Source organism: Lampris incognitus, chromosome 21, assembly GCF_029633865.1.
Source record: "Lampris incognitus isolate fLamInc1 chromosome 21, fLamInc1.hap2, whole genome shotgun sequence".
NCBI classification, from domain to species: Eukaryota; Metazoa; Chordata; class Actinopteri; order Lampriformes; family Lampridae; genus Lampris; species Lampris incognitus.
Genome location: NC_079231.1, coordinates 22,895,810 through 22,913,344, shown reverse-complemented (window position 1 = coordinate 22,913,344; position 17,535 = coordinate 22,895,810). Strand labels below are relative to the sequence as shown.

The 17,535-nt window shown below is 49.6% G+C and overlaps 1 protein-coding gene across 1 annotated transcript; it reads right to left on the bottom strand.

The window, feature by feature from the left end:
• Window positions 1–333: 333 nt before the first annotated feature.
• Window positions 334–3,372, bottom strand: LOC130131433 (rho-related GTP-binding protein RhoE-like). The gene is made up of 3 exons (XM_056301110.1): window positions 3,076–3,372; window positions 2,120–2,207; window positions 334–446 (listed from the first exon to the last, which is right to left on the bottom strand). The coding sequence occupies exons 1-3, from the start codon at window positions 3,223–3,225 to the stop codon at window positions 334–336; spliced, it is 351 nt and encodes a 116-aa protein (XP_056157085.1). The 5' UTR covers window positions 3,226–3,372.
• Window positions 3,373–17,535: the final 14,163 nt, after the last annotated feature.

The window sequence follows — 17,535 nt, the reverse complement described above, 5'->3', positions numbered from 1 at the left end:
TTCCGGCTCGTTTGATTGCCGGGCTGACTTGAGGTCATTTTGGGTGGTACTGTCAGCTGAACTGCTAAACGGTGAGGGCTCCAGCTCTCCATCGGTTAAATTTGAGGGAATTACACAAGATCATCCATCCATCCATCCATCCACCCATCCTTCCATCCATCCAGCCATCCATCCATCCATCTATCCATCCATCCATCCATCCATACATCTATCCATCCATACATCCATACATCTATCCAGCCACCCATCCATCTACCCATCCATCCATCCATCCATCCATCCTTGCATCCATCCATCCATCCATCCAGCCATCCATCCATTATCTTTACCAGCTTAATCCAGTTCAGGGTCGCAGGGGAAAGTCGTGTATTCGTGTGATTGTGTGATCAAGAGCATGACATCATCGTCATCATCATCATCATCATCATCATAAAAGCCTCTGATATCTGCAGATATGGTGTTGCGTTCCCGCCAAACGCGAAGCGAATTTTCGCCTCGCTTTACGTGCGCGATTTTTGAACGCGGGATCATTTGCTTTTATTCCCGTTACTCGCGCGGGTTTGGCCGCAGGGTCGAGTAACTGGACGCCAGGGCGTCAGTGACGTCAGGAGAATCTCAACGCTGATAGGTTTTCGCGACACGCTAGCGTCACGCGAATTTCTCGCTCAAGTTGAATATTTTCAACTCGCGTCAATACGCGAATGTTCGCGTCACCCCTGCGCGAATACGCGCGAATGTTCGCGTCTATCGCGTTAACGTTATATGTGACCTCACCGCGCGAAAGGAAAAGAAATGCGTCGCGTTTGGTGTGAACACAACCAAGTGCACCGCTGCGTCGCGTCACCGTCACGCAAAATGTTGCCAATTAAAATGCGTGAGAAAGTCTCATCATTCAAGGCAACAGGATCGTAAGGCCAAAGACCCGGAGCAGCTGGCTGTCAGCTTGACCTCCTCCCAGATCTCCCTCTCTCTCTCTCACACACACACACACACACACACACACACACACACACACACACACACACACACACACACACACACACACACACACACACACACACACACACACACACACACACACATCTCACTCACGCCTGACTGCTGTGCCATTCAGCGCCCGGTCATTGATGGATGGACGAGGGGCGCGCAGGGACACAGCAGCTGCTGTGGACTTTAAACACCATCCCCAAACTCCACCCACTCCAGCTAACCAACACTCACACGTGCTGCCAGCTCCAACTAGTCCACAAACACCTACTACTATCTCTATCTATCTATCTATCTATCTATCTATCTATCTATCTATCTATCTATCTATCTATCTATCTATCTATCTATCTATCTATCTATCTATCTGTCTGTCTATCTATCTATCGCTTTTTTGCAGTTTTTCCCACAATGCACCAGTCTAATCCACAGATGACGCATGTCTTATAACTTTCCACACGGGAGAGTTGTGCAGCAGGTCTTGTTCAGTAGTCCCGTCTGGATGAAGCTGCGGCGTGGCGGAGGCTCAGATACACGCTAGTGCATATGTGCAGCACCTGGTTCTGCGGATGGGGGGCCGGGGGGGACCCGGACCCGGGATAAACAACTAATTACACTTAAACTGGCCATGCAAATCACTTTAACAAAGAGAACTGACACAAACAAGGGCAGAAGAGCCGCAGTCGTGTGTCCGCGGTGTGTCCGCGGTGTGTCCGCGGTGTGTCCGTGGTGTGTCCGCGGTGTGTCCGCGGTGTGTCCGCGGTGTGTCCGCGGTGAGTGGGAGAGTTCGGCGTCAGTCAGCGGACGTGATGAACTCAGACGTGGTCCACATTAAAGACATTTGAACCCAGTTCAGAAACAAAATCCAGTTTTCCAGAACTCTGTGCTACAACACGCTGCATTACACGTTCGGGGGGTTCGTGGGGGGTCCGGGTGTGTGTGTGCTCCCCCCTCCCCCCCACGTCTCCACAACACAGACTTGTCTTGGCAGCGTGACAAACCCATCACGCTTACTCTCATACAGCACATCACCACAACACACACACACACACACACACACACACACACACACACACACACACACACACACACATACACACACACACACACACACACACACCATCCCTCCTACCTGAGGTGTCCCACAAGCTGAGCTCGATCCTCTGCGTCTCTATCTCGAAGCTGGCCGTGTAGTTCTCGAACACCGTGGGGACGTAGCTCTGCCAGACAGACACACGACACCACACACACACACAACACGAGTCAGCGCTCGACCACGTATTGATAACAACACGTCTGTAGCGACCGTCTGTAGCACAACGTCACGCTACGTCACCCTTCCAACACATTAACAATGAATGTTAACAATTTCATGATGATGACGATAATAATAATGAGTCATCTTCGTCTTCTTCTTCGTCATCATCATCATCTTTTAGAAATGTATATATATATATATATATATATATATATATATATGAACTGATAATAATTAAAAAAAAAATAATAATGACAGTCATGTTCATCATCTTCATCATCATCTTTTATGGAAAAAAATAATCTAAAATAATAATAATAATAATAATGACAGTCATCTTCATCTTCATCTTCGTCATCATCATCATCTTTTAGGAAAAAAAAAAATATATATATGTATATATATATGAACTGATAATAATAAAAAAAAAATAATAATAATAATAATAATGACAGTCATGTTCATCATCTTCATCATCATCTTTTATGGAAAAAAAGATAATCTATAATAATAATAATAATGATGACAGTCATCTCCATCTTCATCATCATCATCATCTTTTTTGAGAAAAGATCATTTAAAATAATAATATTATTATTATTAATAATAATAATGACAGTCATCTCCATCTTCGTCTTCATCATCATCCAAAGATGATAATATAAAAAAATAATAATAATAATAATGATGATGATAATGATGATGATGATAATGACAGTCATCGTCATCATCTTCATCATCATCTTCATCATCATCATCGCTCCTCTCCCATCGGAGCCCGTGTGTGTGTGTGCGTGTGTGTGCGCGTGTGCGTGCGTGTGTGCGCTCACCTCTGGAAAACAGTCCTTGGCGAACACGTGCAGCAGCGCGGTCTTGCCACACTGGCTGTCGCCCACCACCACTATCTTACACTTGACGCTCTGCGAGGGGTCCATCCCGGCTTTCAGAGACAGTTTCTGGCACGACCGTCTCTCCTTCATCGATTTGAATGAGAGTTTAAAAAAAAAGAGAGAGAAAAGAGGAAAGGGAAGGGGGTGAGTCCGGGAGACCAGGGGGTATGAGCGGGGCCAGATGTGCTCCTGCGGACTCTCCGGTTAACGCCACGCCAGACTGCCGTCCCCTCCTACGACTCCTGCAGCTCTGAGCCGGGCAATGCCATTTGCCGGCGTTTATAATCCTTCCACCACCAATAGGCCGCGGCTCTCTCGTCCCTCCCTCGCAGTCGCAGCCCCCCCCCCCCCTTGCGCGGGGCGGGCTTGTCCTCAGTGAGGGCGCCCCCACCTGGAGGGAAGCGGAACAGCAAATCAGCTCAACTTTATTTTTTCCCCCTAAACTTTTTTTTTTTTTTTTGGTGCTCCTGCTGAGTGTCACACCGAACCGGTGTAATGTCGTCATGGTGACAGGATAATGGTTTGGGGGATATTCAGCTCTCCATCTAAATAAGACCTTGGAAAAGAGGATCTGCACTGAGGGCGCGAGGCTGCTTCTGGCAGATCCGTGCAAGGGGAAAACTTGGGGTCTGCTCTTTTGCCCGGGAAGTGCCTACCTCTCTCGTTTCTTGCATAGGGAACAGAGTGACCAGGCTGTAAACGAGCGGGCAGAGAATCTGTCGACTGGCTATGACGTCACCGTAGAGGACAGCCGTCTCGAGGCTCGGTCGAGTGCTCTTCTGCTGCAGTTCTTGTTTGCACGAAGTCGCTTAAATCCCCTGTGACATGCCAGCCTCTGGGTGCACTGTATGGTTTAACCAAGCCAGGGGGCGCAAGATCTCAGTGATGATCTGCTCATCCTGTCTCTGTATCCCTGTTACGCCAGAGGAGTGAACCTCCATAATACATCCTGCTACTCCCCTGGGGAGCAGGGGTCCTGGGTTGTGGCTTTGCAGATGATCCACGCGTCTTGACAATGGAAAGGCACAAAATCTCCGGTTAGCGGAGAACCGCGGTACTGCACGTGGACTAGCGCCCCATGCTGTAAACAAACATGCGCAACCGAAGCCCTACAGGGGGCGTCCTAACGGACGACCCAGGGGAGGTTTACGCCAGCCATGTGTGACTTTATGTTCTTATGGTTAACGCGCCCTTTCATATACCACCGCGTCACTGTCAGACAACGTCTTTGCAATGAAGACTCCTCCCCCTTCACCCCCATTTTTTTAACTTTCCCCCCTTTTTCTCCAAAATTGTATCCGGCCAATCACCCCACTCTTCCGAGCCGTCCCGGTCTCTGCTCCACCCCCTCTGCCGATCCGGGGAGGGCTGCAGACTACCACATGCCTCCTCCCATACACGTGGAGTCACCAGCCACTTCTTTTCACCTGACAGTGAGGCGTTTCACCAGGGGGATGTAGCGCGTGGGAGGCTCACGAGTACAGTATATGATGCGGAGACAGCACAGTACAGCACAGTACAGTACAGTACAGCACAGTACAGCACAGTACAGCACAGTACAGTACAGTACAGCACAGTACAGTACAGCACAGTACAGCACAGTACAGCACAGTACAGTACAGCACAGTACAGCACAGTACAGCACAGTATAGCACAGTACAGTACAGTACAGCACAGTACAGTACAGCACAGTACAGCACAGTACAGTACAGTACAGTACAGTACAGTACAGCACAGTACAGCACAGTACAGTACAGCACAGTACAGCACAGTACAGCACAGTATAGCACAGTACAGTACAGCACAGTACAGCACAGTACAGTACAGTACAGTACAGTACAGCACAGTACAGTACAGTACAGTACAGTACAGCACAGTACAGTACAGCACAGTACAGCACAGTACAGCACAGTATAGCACAGTACAGTACAGCACAGTACAGCACAGTACAGTACAGCACAGCACAGCACAGCACAGCACAGCACAGTACAGTACAGTACAGTACAGCACAGTACAGCACAGTATAGCACAGTAAAGTACAGCACAGTACAGCACAGTACAGTACAGCACAGCACAGCACAGTACAGTACAGTACAGTACAGCACAGTACAGTACAGCACAGCACAGCACAGCACAGTACAGCACAGTACAGCACAGTACAGCACAGCACAGTACAGCACAGCACAGCACAGTACAGCACAGCACAGTACAGTACAGTACAGCACAGTACAGCACAGTACAGTACAGCACAGTACAGCACAGCACAGCACAGTACAGTACAGCACAGTACAGCACAGTACAGTACAGCACAGTACAGCACAGTACAGCACAGCACAGCACAGTACAGCACAGCACAGTACAGCACAGTAGCATGTGGTGGTTCCCGGCCCTGCAAGGCTTGTTGGCAGCATTTCATTTCAGACAGCGACTGAGGCGGCAGTGATGGAAACCCGTCTCATCGGGCTGTGCGGGACAGGTGGGGGTCCCCGTCTGTTGCGTGGGAGCTGCGCCTCCGGGGCCAGCCTGCCAGGAGGAGGAGGAGTGGAGGGACATGGAGGAATCCAGGCAGTATGGCCTGGGCGGTTTGGCTGCAATCTCCATATCATATCCTGCAGATTTTCACCAAAGGGTTGACATGACTCTGTGTGTGTGTGTGTGTGTGTGTGTGTGTGTGTGTGTGTGTGTGTGTGTGTGTGTGTGTGTGTGTTTCACTTAACCGCTCCCTGAATTCTCCTAAAATTGCATATATTTGCATTAAAATGAGCTTTAGATCAAGTGCACACAAAAAGTTGTAAGAGCTACCTAAAACGACCACGGGCGGTCAACATGACCGCTCCTAATTTGCGCGTGATCGTGCGCGTCATGTCAGTATTCATGACGTGTGTTGTCGCGTCATTTCCTTAGTGAAGTTCGTTGCTCTGTCCTAGAAACTCACTAGCGCCCTCCAGTGCAGGGAAACAGTCTAAACTTGATGTGTGATGATGTCCAACATGTCTGGTTACAGACGCACCATGAGGCGCCGCAGCATTTACAGGCGTTGGACGGCGGCCATTTTAAATTGTTTGAAAATAGTATTAAAGTTGTTAAAATGTTAATTTTGGTGTCAGTTAGTTTCATAACGGACACACTAACATATGCAACGCATTAGTATCGCAATTGGGTATTTATCTCGACACAATATAGAGATTAAAAAGTGGCGGTCATTTTGACCGCCCATGGTCGATTTAGGTAGGAGTGAAATACCGGTCTTTCCAGTGTTAAAGACTTATCTCTGACATGTCCTGCTGCACAATGTGACCCGCGCCTCTCTTCTGTCTGTGCTCTGTCATCTTTTATGGGCGCAAATGAACCGCAAGCTGTAGTAACATTTGTGTCCACGGGGAGAACAGACACACGCTCGATTTGCAAAGTGGGAAAGCAACGCGCAAGGCTTTATAGCATGACATTGACCAGGGGAGCAGCAGCGCAGCTGCCATAAGGGGCCCTGCCCGCCTGCATGTGTCATAATGTGCTGCGTGCACACACGCACACGCTTAAACACACGCACGCGTGCGCGCACAGCTTTGGCCGTCCTCCCTTGGTTACAACCACACACATTCTGGACCGAGGGGAGGCTGTGCTGCTTGGCAGACTGCGGCCCATCATCGCTGCTTCAGCCAACGTGGATGCAGGCGTCGGTGACGAGGAACACAACACACAGCAGCCCAGCCCAGCCCGGCCTGGCCCGGCCCAGCCCGGCCCGGCCTGCCAGGGACGGTTATAGCGCCGTGTTCCTGTGCGTCAGGTTCTGCTGAAAGAAATACGATGAGGCCAAATCCTTCTTTTACTGTTGGGTTCCTCGCAGCTCGGCGGGCTCGGGTGGATCCGTCATGTGTTCATAATTGTCCTCGGACCTGTGTCTCATCTCATCTCATCCCCCTCCCCCCTCCATCCCATTTCTTTCTCTTTTGTTCTTTCTCTTTCATCCAGCGCGTCTCTGTTCAACGCAAGAATAAAGGGAGACAAAAAAAAATACCCAGCAGAAATACCCCCGGAAAGTCTTCTTCTGATCTGCCTGATGTAATAAGTCCACAAATGTGAATCAGACTGAGCCTGAAAATAAACACACGCGCTCGGTACGATTTCCACGAAATGAAAGAAAAACCCCAATAAGACGAAGAAACGTCCACCCTTTAGTGTTTTGAAAGGAATGAGGGAATCAGAAGAGAACCAGAAGAGAACCAGAAGAGAACCCGTCTCTATGCGAATAACGCAGCAGACAGTGGAGCATAACAGGGTTGCTCGTTGAAGCTATTGAAACTGCAAAGGGTTTTACAGGCAGAAAGATTATTATTCACGCTGCAGACTCGTTAGATCAGTATGAACGTCCAGCTCAGTAACCATAATCGGGATTAGACTCTTTGCTTGCCTCCTTGTTTATACATGATCAACGTGCTAGGCGGGATAGGCTGTTAACAGGGTAACGACCACGGAGAACTAAACTCGCTAGCTCAAGGGTTGGACCCTTTAGTCCACTGGTTAACGTAGTCGCCCGTGGTTGCAGGCGACCCGGGTTCGCGTCCCGGCTGCCCCCCTGAATTCGCCACATTGGTGTCTGAAGTGGGATGGTGAGACCGTGAGGCCATCGGAAGCGCGCGTGCGCCCGGCGGCGTGAGGGAGGCGTAATTATGAATTCCGCGGCGCTTCTCGGCAAGACACGCACGCGTAGCAACCAGGCGCTAGGATTCTAGGAAGACCCGCCCTTACTCTGCCTCGATTAGCTAACCCCGCCCTAACCCTAACCTTAACCAGTCCAACCAACTGAGGCAACTGGCCAATCCTAGCGCTTGAATGCAACGCGGGGCGTGTCTTGCCTAGAAGTGCCGTGGGATTCATAACAACGCGTGGAGGGGGCTGATGTGCTGAAGCCCGGGGAAAGAGGGGGGTAGTGTAACGACCACGGATGACTAGACTCGCTAGATCTTGGCTAGTCGACTGGTTAACGTAGTCGCCTGTAGTGCGGAGGACCCGGGTTCGCGTCCGGCTGCGGCAGTTCCCGGCTGGTCCCTGAATTCGCTACAATATCACAGCGTTCGCCGCTTTGAAGATCACACTTGCCGCATTTACAACCGAGAGACGTCTTTATTCTCGGTTGTCGTTGGCCACAGCCACGCCGTACAGACCGCCATTAACTCAACAATCCGCTCACGCAAAAACAACGAAGAACAACCAGTAACCAGCGGGCCAGGCCCCTCCCCTCTGCTCCACAAATCACAGCCTCGCACGCTTACCGACACAACATACATCCCCGTGATTGGTGGAGAGCAGGGGGGAATCCGCTAATCAGCACTCCCAACAGTACAGGGTCGCTATCAATCCAGCTCCGGGTAGTGTAGTATTAATGGTACTGTGGGCGTGCGTGAGTCCCTCTGTTTGTTTGCTGGCGTTATTAGTGTAACGTGCATGGATAACGGTAGCCCTTGGCTAACGGGTCGGACCCTTTAGTCGACTGGTTAACGTTGTCGCCCGCGGTGCAGAAGACACGGGTTCGCGTCCCGGCTGTGGCGGTTTCCGGGCTGCCTCCTGAATTCCCTGCATTGGAAAGAGTGAGCGGAGAACGTTTCACCATCATCATCCCACACAGCCGAACACCACCGGGAACGCGCGGGAACGCTTTGACCCAGGTGTGGTACATAGTTAGGCGCGCCGCGGGTGTGTTTTGAGGTTACACGGCCAGTGGGGCTTGTTGTCCTGAAGGTGGGTGACAAAGCACTAGGTCACTGGGTCTGCACCTTCACACACCAGCCCCCCACCCGCCCACCCCCCGTGGCAACGTTGCCCCGCCGTCATCTCTGTCGCCACGCGTTGAATCAGGGGAGCACTGACATTTGCTGCCGGGGCAAACAACACACAACACGCTTTTTAACTTGTCTGGTCTGGAATGGGGGTGAAGGTGTGGTTTTCGTGGGGGGGGGGGGGTTCCCTGGACGGTTAGTCACGCTGACATGGAGATTAAGGGCAGATTCAGAGAGCGGTCACTGAGAAACGTCACCAGAAATACGCGTCGCTGTGTTTCTGGGGGGGGGGGGGGGGTTCTTTTAGAAACCGGCGTGGCAGAGGAAATTGAAATCGGTTGTTGTTTCTGTGCCCGTCTCTCTCTTTCAGAAATGATGTTCCAGCATGTGTGGGTGGGCTGTTACCTCTCAGCTAGACCCCCGTGTAAGAGAGAAATCATTGCTTTTTCAGTGTGACCAAACTGAGTTAAGTTTAAAATGAATGAATATGTATGTATGAAATAGATAGATAGATCGATAGCTATAGATAGATCTGGTATAATAATAATAATAATAATAATAATAATAATAATGTAATGATCACTGATGAATAGGCTTGGTAGCCCCTGGCTAACGGGTCGGACCCTTTAGTCAACTGGTTAACGTTGGCGCTTGCGGTGCGGGAGCCCTGGGTTCGCGTCCTGGCTGTGGCGAATCTCGAAGGAAAGGGGCGATGCAACGATCACGGATGAATAGGCTCGGTAGCCCCTGGCTATCGGGTCGGACCCTTTAGCCAAGGGCTACCGAGCCTTTTGGTGTCAGAAGTGGCTTCCGATGCATTTATAAGTGTGTATTATATTAGATCAAATAGGAGTGGAACTCGTGGTTTGGCTAGAACATGCTGGGACGCTTCATGGACTGCGGGGGGGGGGTTACCACAGGGGGGGGGTCCTGGGGGGGGGTTACCACGCCCCACTTTGAGTACTACTGTCCTGATGAACATAACAACTTAAAGTGGCACTAGACAACTTTTTTGCTTGAACTTTTCTTCTTCTTCTTCTTCTTCTTCTTCTTCCTCCTCCTCCTCCTCCGGCTTGTTCCTGTTTCCCAGGGGTCGCCACAGTGGATTTGATAGTTTCCATCGGTACCCCGTGAGGGCACAGCACCGATGGCGGTCTTGCCAATCCGCATAATGATTTGGCAAACTTTTACGTCGGGTTTCCTTCCTGATACAACCCCTAACCCTGTGGACGGGGGTACAGGTCAAGCTCTGGATGCCATCCCATCCTTTAACTTGTCATCGTGAAGTTTGTGTTGATTGCACAGTGTAATGGCTACAGAATAATGACACCATGGGCGTTTAGATCGGTTCCCTGCAAGCCTCGTTTTCACTATGCAACCCTGCCTGCCACCGGCTACGATCTCACAGGAATCAGGAACAATTTATTGTCATTTCATTTCATAAATACACAAAAGATAGGAAATCTCAAACATCTCGCAGGAAAATGGAGGCTCGATTTATGGCACAAAGGAAGTGCATCAACCGCTGCGCAACCAAAATAGGAAGAGGATATTGCTTTTGTTTCCCCCGGTAGCCATGGCTACCCCCGGAAGCGGAAATGGCGGACGGGGGAACAACCGATGTGACAGGGGGAACTCTACCCGTCAAGAGAAAAAGAACCGAGTTGACAGAAGAGGCAAAGAAAGCAAGAGGGAGAGTGATAGAAACAGACGTAAAAGAAGAGTGAACCTTGGATGGATATTCAGTCGATGGAGAGAGCTCTGGTGCGGTATCGAACTCTGTTTCCCCATCGGGATCTGTCTCTCCCCAGCCAGACGAGAGAGTTCCCATAGAAACAGGTGAGCTATCGGTTATGATTGGGCTAAGCTTAGTGTTAGGTTTAAATTAGGCTTAGGATGAAGTCAGGGTTAGGTTAGGTTAGGGTTAGGATGAAGTTAGGGTTAGGATGAAGTTAGGGTTAGGTTAGGTTGAAGTTAGGGTTAGGATGAAGTTAGGGTTAGGTTAGGTTGAAGTTAGGGTTGGGGTTAGGATGAAGCTAGGGTTAGGTTGAAGTTAGGGTTAGGATGACGTTAGGGTTAGGTTAGGGTTAGGTTGAAGTTAGGGTTGGGGTTAGGGTTAGGATGAAGCTAGGGTTAGGTTAGGTTGAGGTTAGGTTGAAGTTATGGTTAGGTTAGGGTTAGGGTTAGGATGAAGTTAGGGTTAGGTTAGGTTGAAGTTAGGGTTAGATTAGGTTAGGGTTAGGTTGAAGTTAGGGTTAAGGTTAATCAAGCGTCCCGGGTGTTGTAGCGAACTCTGGCTCGGGCGGGGGGGCGGAGGGGGGGGGCAAATCTCGACGGGGAAACAGAGTTCAATGCAACACCCGGGACATGAGGGTTCCAAACTGAAATTCAGTTGATGTTCTTTCTACTGGATCAGTAAGTAACACAACTTTCCCTACTAATTAATACTCCCTGATGTTTTACTCTGCCTTTAGGATAGATCTGAGATCAGGGTTTCTAGTTCAAGCTGGGATTCTCACAGTCGTTTCTTGCTTTGGGCAATAGCCAGGCTGCCAATAAACGGATCCAGTTGTCCTTGCGACAGCGGCACAAACAATAGAAACACTTGGAAAAACTGGGGGTGGGGGGGGGGGAGTTGTCTACTGCAGGTTTAAATTCATTTTCTCCTCCATACATAGAAGCACTGTAGAAGGCAAATCACATGACTTCGCTTGAACAATGACATCCATCCTCCTTTGACGAGCCATTGGCTCCATATGTTCTGGAAAACACACCACTGGACAGCAAGGGCAAAGTTGTGTGTTTTGTTTCCACAATATGATGGAAACAAAACACACAACCCCCACCACACACACCTAAAGGGCAATGGCAGATTAAACAGTGTACAGTAAGTCAGTCTGTGTCTCTCGTCAGTCATTACGACTACTTAAGCATGGCTACACACTCGTGTAATGGGGGACGCACAATGAGTCAATTACACGTGTGTGTGTGTTAAACAGATTGAGAGATTGAATCATTGCAGGGGTGACCTAAATCTCTAGGGAAGTGTGTCCTTGTATGAGTGTTTGTGTGTTTGTCTGTGTGTGTTTGTGTTTATGTGGGCTTGCCTGTGTCTGCGTGTGCATTTGTCTGCAGGTTAACGGCGCATGAAATTATGTCTTCATTAACGTCTTCCCGGGACAAACCACATGATGGGTCCATAACCGTATCTGTCAGTTGCACAATAAGAACAAAGCCCGTCTCGGATCATTTCTTATCGGCCAGCATTGTAAACAGAAAGTCATTGTAACGAAGTGGAGGACATATTTTTAATTATCATTTCAAACTCCATGCCTCCGATCTAAGACAGGAAAAGTAGGATTAGCTCTCAAAGTCAGAGAGAACGCACAAGGCTGCAGGGCAGGGCATGTGGGGGGCTTAGGGGTGAATAATTCTGCTTAGGGCCCCCATTTCCGCTTCCGGTGTGGGAAGGTGGTGGCGCGAATACACGTTTGCGACAGCCTCAGCCAGTACCGTCCATGCAGTGTCTTTGTCCACATCTGCGTCTAAGTTTTGTCTTCGTTTGATGGCTGGGAGAGCTGGCGCTGGATCAGCTGGGGGAGCCTGGTCTGCTGCGTCCTGTGGGCCCAGGGACCACGGCCCTGCCTGGAGCTGCACCCGAGGAGGAAACACCGAGGGCGCTCTGACAGGAAGCAGAAGCAGGGCAGGCTAAGCTAACTGCTAGCCCATGCAGACCGGCAGTTCCGACAGTCATCCTGGCTGGCCTTCGTTCCCTCCCAGATAGCATCCGGATGTGGGCCACTTCAGGCAGTGATGCGGCACTGATGGTCTTCTTCTGGCCCTGACAAAATGGATGTGAGCCTGAAGTGGCCCACATGTATAATAGCAAATATGGCCCAAATATGCCAAATCACATGTGGGTCTTTTTTAGCAAAGATGCGGTGCTCTGGGCAACATGTGATCTGGATGTGACCCTGAAGTGGCCCGTGTGGTAAATGGTGAATATGGCCCAAATATCACAAAACAAATATGGCCACCTCTGGCAAATATGTGGCACATGCGGCATTGCTATGGCTTGGTTCTGGCCCAGATCTGGCAAACAGGAGCAGACCGCCCAAGTGCCATCATTCCATGTGGTATATGGGCCAGATGAAGTGTTGGGTGTGGGACGGGTCTGGGCCACAGCATTTCTGCTATCTGGGCTTGGACAGTGAATTTTTTTCTTTTTTTAGTCTGGATATATGGGTTAGTGTGGATATATGGGTTAGTGTGGATATATGGATTAGTCTGGATATATGGGCTAGTTTAGATATATGGATTAGTGTGGATATATGGGTTAGTGTGGATATATGGGCTAGTTTAGATATATGGATTAGTGTGGATATATGGGTTAGTGTGGATATATGGGCTAGTTTAGATATATGGATTAGTGTGGATATATGGGTTAGTCTGGATATATGGGCTAGTTTAGATATATGGATTAGTGTGGATATATGGGTTAGTGTGGATATATGGGTTAGTGTGGATATATGGGCTAGTTTAGATATATGGATTAGTGTGGATATATGGGTTAGTCTGGATATATGGGCTAGTTTAGATATATGGGTTAGTGTGGATATATGGGTTAGTGTGGATATATGGGCTAGTTTAGATATATGGATTAGTGTGGATATATGGGTTAGTGTGGATATATGGGCTAGTTTAGATATATGGATTAGTGTGGATATATGGGTTAGTCTGGATATATGGGCTAGTTTAGATATATGGATTAGTGTGGATATATGGGTTAGTGTGGATATATGGGTTAGTGTGGATATATGAGTTAATGTGGATATATGGGCTAGTTTAGATATATGGGTTAGCATGTGTGTTCTCGAAGTACTTGTAGTTTTTGGATGTGTTTGTTTCTTTGTGTTGCACTGCTGTGAGCTAAATAAAGTGTTCCTGATCCCTGATTCGTGAAAGTGCTGGAGCCAGCCCTGCCTGCTGCCGGGACTGGGTTCAGTTAGCGCCCCAGTTCCGACGAGCAGCACCGGGCCAGCTCCCAGTGCCGGTCTTACATGTGTGGCGCTCTTGAATGTCGGGGCCCAGAAGTGCATTCTCTGTGATGGTAGGAAACGTCTGGCGGCCACACACTCGGGATGTGGGATTTTATTTTTACGACTACACCGTGTGCAGACCTACCACAGCCTCGGCAGCACCGGCGAGTCAACTCTCGAGCGAATCGAGATCTAAGGCAGACGGTGTGTGTGTGTGTGGTGTGTGCGTGTGTGTGTGTGTGTGTGTGTGGTGTGTGTGTGATCCGTGATGTGCGAGAGGAGGATGAGGGTGACAGCCAGGAAAAAGCCCCTGGTGTCATCTGGCTATTTATCGCAGTAATGACACATGAGACGGTCCATATGGAGGAGAGCCTCCCTGCCGCGGTGCTCATGTCAGGCCTGCTTGGGTTTGGCTTTAGATCACAACTTCCCAATCACCCAGCCAGCCAGGCGAGCAGACAGACAGACAGACAGACAGACAGACAGACAGACAGACAGACAGACAGACAGACAGACAGACAGACAGACAGACAGACAGACAGACAGACAGACAGCATCCCACCACCACTTCTGCTGGCCGGACACACACTCCCGAGGGACACCAGCCATGTACATGAGCATATCGTGTTGTATTGTAGGTGAGGATGTTGTGTTGTAGATGAGGATATTGTGTTGTGTTGTAGATGAGGATATCGTGTTGTGTTGTAGATGAGGATGTTGTGTTGTGTTGTAGATGAGGATGTTGTGTTGTGTTGTAGATGAGGATGTTGTGTTGTGTTGTAGATGAGGATATCGTGTTGTGTTGTAGATGAGGATGTTGTGTTGTAGGTGAGGATGTTGTGTTGTGTTGTAGATGAGGATATCGTGTTGTGTTGTAGATTAGGATATCGTGTTGTGTTGTAGATGAGGATATCGTGTGGTAGGTGAGGATGTTGTGTTGTGTTGTGTTGTAGGATGTTGAGTTGTGTCGTAGGTGAGGATGTTGTGTTGTAGATGAGGAAGTTGTGTTGTGTTGTGTTGTAGATGAGGATGTTGTGTTGTGTTGTAGGTGAGGATGTTGTGTTGTGTTGTAGGTGAGGATGTTGTGCTGTGTGGTAGGTGAGGATGTTGTGTTGTGTGGTAGGTGAGGATGTTGTGTTGTGTGGTAGGTGAGGATGTTGTGTTGTGTGGTAGGTGAGGATGTTGTGTTGTGTAGATGAGGATGTTGTGTTGTGTTGTAGATGAGGATGTTGTGTTGTGTTGTAGATGAGGATGTTGTGTTGTATTTTAGGTGAGGATGTTGTGTTGTGTGGTAGGTGAGGATGTTGTGTTGTGTTGTAGGTGAGGATGTTGTGTGGTAGGTGAGGATGTTGTGTTGTGTGGTAGGTGAGGATGTTGTGTTGTGTGGTAGGTGAGGATGTTGTGTGGTAGGTGAGGATGTTGTGTTGTGTGGTAGGTGAGGATGTTGTGTTGTTGTAGGTGAGGATGTTGTGTGGTAGGTGAGGATGTTGTGTTGTGTGGTAGGTGAGGATGTTGTGTTGTGTGGTAGGTGAGGATGTTGTGTTGTATTTTAGGTGAGGATGTGTTGTGTGGTAGGTGAGGATGTTGTGTTGTGTTGTAGATGAGGATGTTGTGTTGTGTTGTAGGTGAGGATGTTGTGTTGTAGGTGAGGATGTTGTGTTGTATTTTAGGTGAGGATGTTGTGTTGTGTTGTAGGTAAGGATGTTGTGTTGTGTGGTAGGTGAGGATATTGTGTTGTAGGTGGGGATGTTGTGTGGTAGGTGAGGATGTTGTGTTGTATTTTAGGTGAGGATGTGTTGTGTGGTAGGTGAGGATGTTGTGTTGTGTCGTAGGTGAGGATGTTGTGTTGTGTTGTAGATGAGGATGTTGTGTTGTGTTGTAGGTGAGGATGTTGTGTTGTAGGTGAGGATGTTGTGTTGTATTTTAGGTGAGGATGTTGTGTTGTGTTGTAGGTAAGGATGTTGTGTTGTGTGGTAGGTGAGGATGTTGTGTTGTATTTTAGGTGAGGATGTTGTGTTGTGTTGTAGGTAAGGATGTTGTGTTGTGTGGTAGGTGAGGATATTGTGTTGTAGATGAGGATGTTGTGTGGTAGGTGGGGATGTTGTGTGGTAGGTGAGGATGTTGTGTTTGTGGTAGGTGAGGATGTTGTGTTGTGTGGTAGGTGAGGATGTTGTGTTGTGTTGTAGATGAGGATGTTGTGTTGTGTTGTAGATGAGGATGTTGTGTTGTGTTGTAGATGAGGATGTTGTGTTGTGTGGTAGGTGAGGATATTGTGTTGTGTTGTAGATGAGGATGTTGTGTTGTGTTGTAGATGAGGATGTTGTGTTGTGTGGTAGGTGAGGATGTTGTATTGTGTTGTAGATGAGGATGTTGTGTTGTGTGGTAGGTGAGGATGTTGTGTTGTGTGGTAGCTGAGGATGTTGTATTGTGTTGTAGATGAGGATGTTGTGTTGTGTGGTAGGTGAGTTTGTTGTGTTGTAGGTGAGGATGTTGTGTTGTGTTGTAGGTGAGGATGTTGTGTGGTAGATGAGGATGTTGTGTTGTGTTGTCCAGTGTACAGCTTGTATAGTTGTATAGATCATGTGTGTAACGGGTGGTTGTGGAGTGTGGAGGCTTGGTGTTGCTCCAGCTGGTTCTTGGAGGGTGGAGTTCTGAGCCTCGCTGGAGGAACATGGCGTCATGAGTCATGTTAAGGACCGCCCCCTCCGGGTGGCGTAGCGGTCTTGCCTGTCAACACGGGGGATCGCTGGTTCGAATCCCCGTGTTGCCTCCAGTTTGGCCAGGCGTCCCTACAGACCCAGCTGGCCGTTTCTGCGGGTGGGAAGCCGGACGATGAACGTGTCCTGGTCGCTGCGCTAGCGCCTCCTCTGGTCGGTCGGGGGGGGGGCGCCTGTTCGGGCGGAGAACTGGGATGAATTATTCTCCCGCGCGCTACGTCCCGCCCACGGACACGGCCCATTGTGTGTCGCAGGGACGTCCAAGCCGGAGGGTTGGTCGGACGGGGGGATTCGAACCGGCTATCCCCGTGTTGCTAGGCAACAGAGTAGACCGCTGCGCCACCCGGAGGCGCCTGCGTCCTTTTGCAGAACGTGTGGTTGTCTCGTCAACCACGGCTGCGACCAGGGCTGCAAGTCAGGGCACGTCCCCTGTCGTCCGTCATCAGGCGTGCATCCGACTCTTTGTTAGTGTGTCGGTGTGTCGGTCCGTCGGTGTGTCGGTCCGTCGGTGTGTCGGTCCGTCGGTGGGTTGTGTACGTGACGTCTGCTCCCGCTCGGCGCCGCTCACCTGCTGCGTATCAACGGAGCGGCGTGATGACGAACGAGTCTCCAGACACGCACAACGAAACGTGACAGTTTCTACGAGGGAACTCGGACCACGACGCGAGCCACGTGACACAGACACGCAACAACGTCGCAAGTCACGTGACCGCGGAGAAAACAAACACAACCGAGAGCGTCCCGTAAGTATGGATGTGCAAAAACAACACAACCTGGGACCGACGGAGGAGGTGGGTGGTCCCGCGGGGCCCCGTGGGTCTCCCGCTGCGTCTGAACCGCCTGCTGCAGAAGCTTGAACTTCTTGCCTCC

Excerpts from the sequence above, each read along its gene's own strand:
- LOC130131433 (XM_056301110.1), bottom strand. The coding sequence starts at position 3,225 with ATGAAGGAGAGACGGTCGTGCCAGAAACTGTCTCTGAAAGCCGGGATG. Across the intron at positions 2,208-3,075 it reads CCAAGGACTGTTTTCCAGAG|AGCTACGTCCCCACGGTGTT; the intron begins GTGAGCGCACAC and ends TCTGTCTGGCAG. Across the intron at positions 447-2,119 it reads CAGCTTGTGGGACACCTCAG|ATATCAGAGGCTTTTATGAT; the intron begins GTAGGAGGGATG and ends CCATATCTGCAG.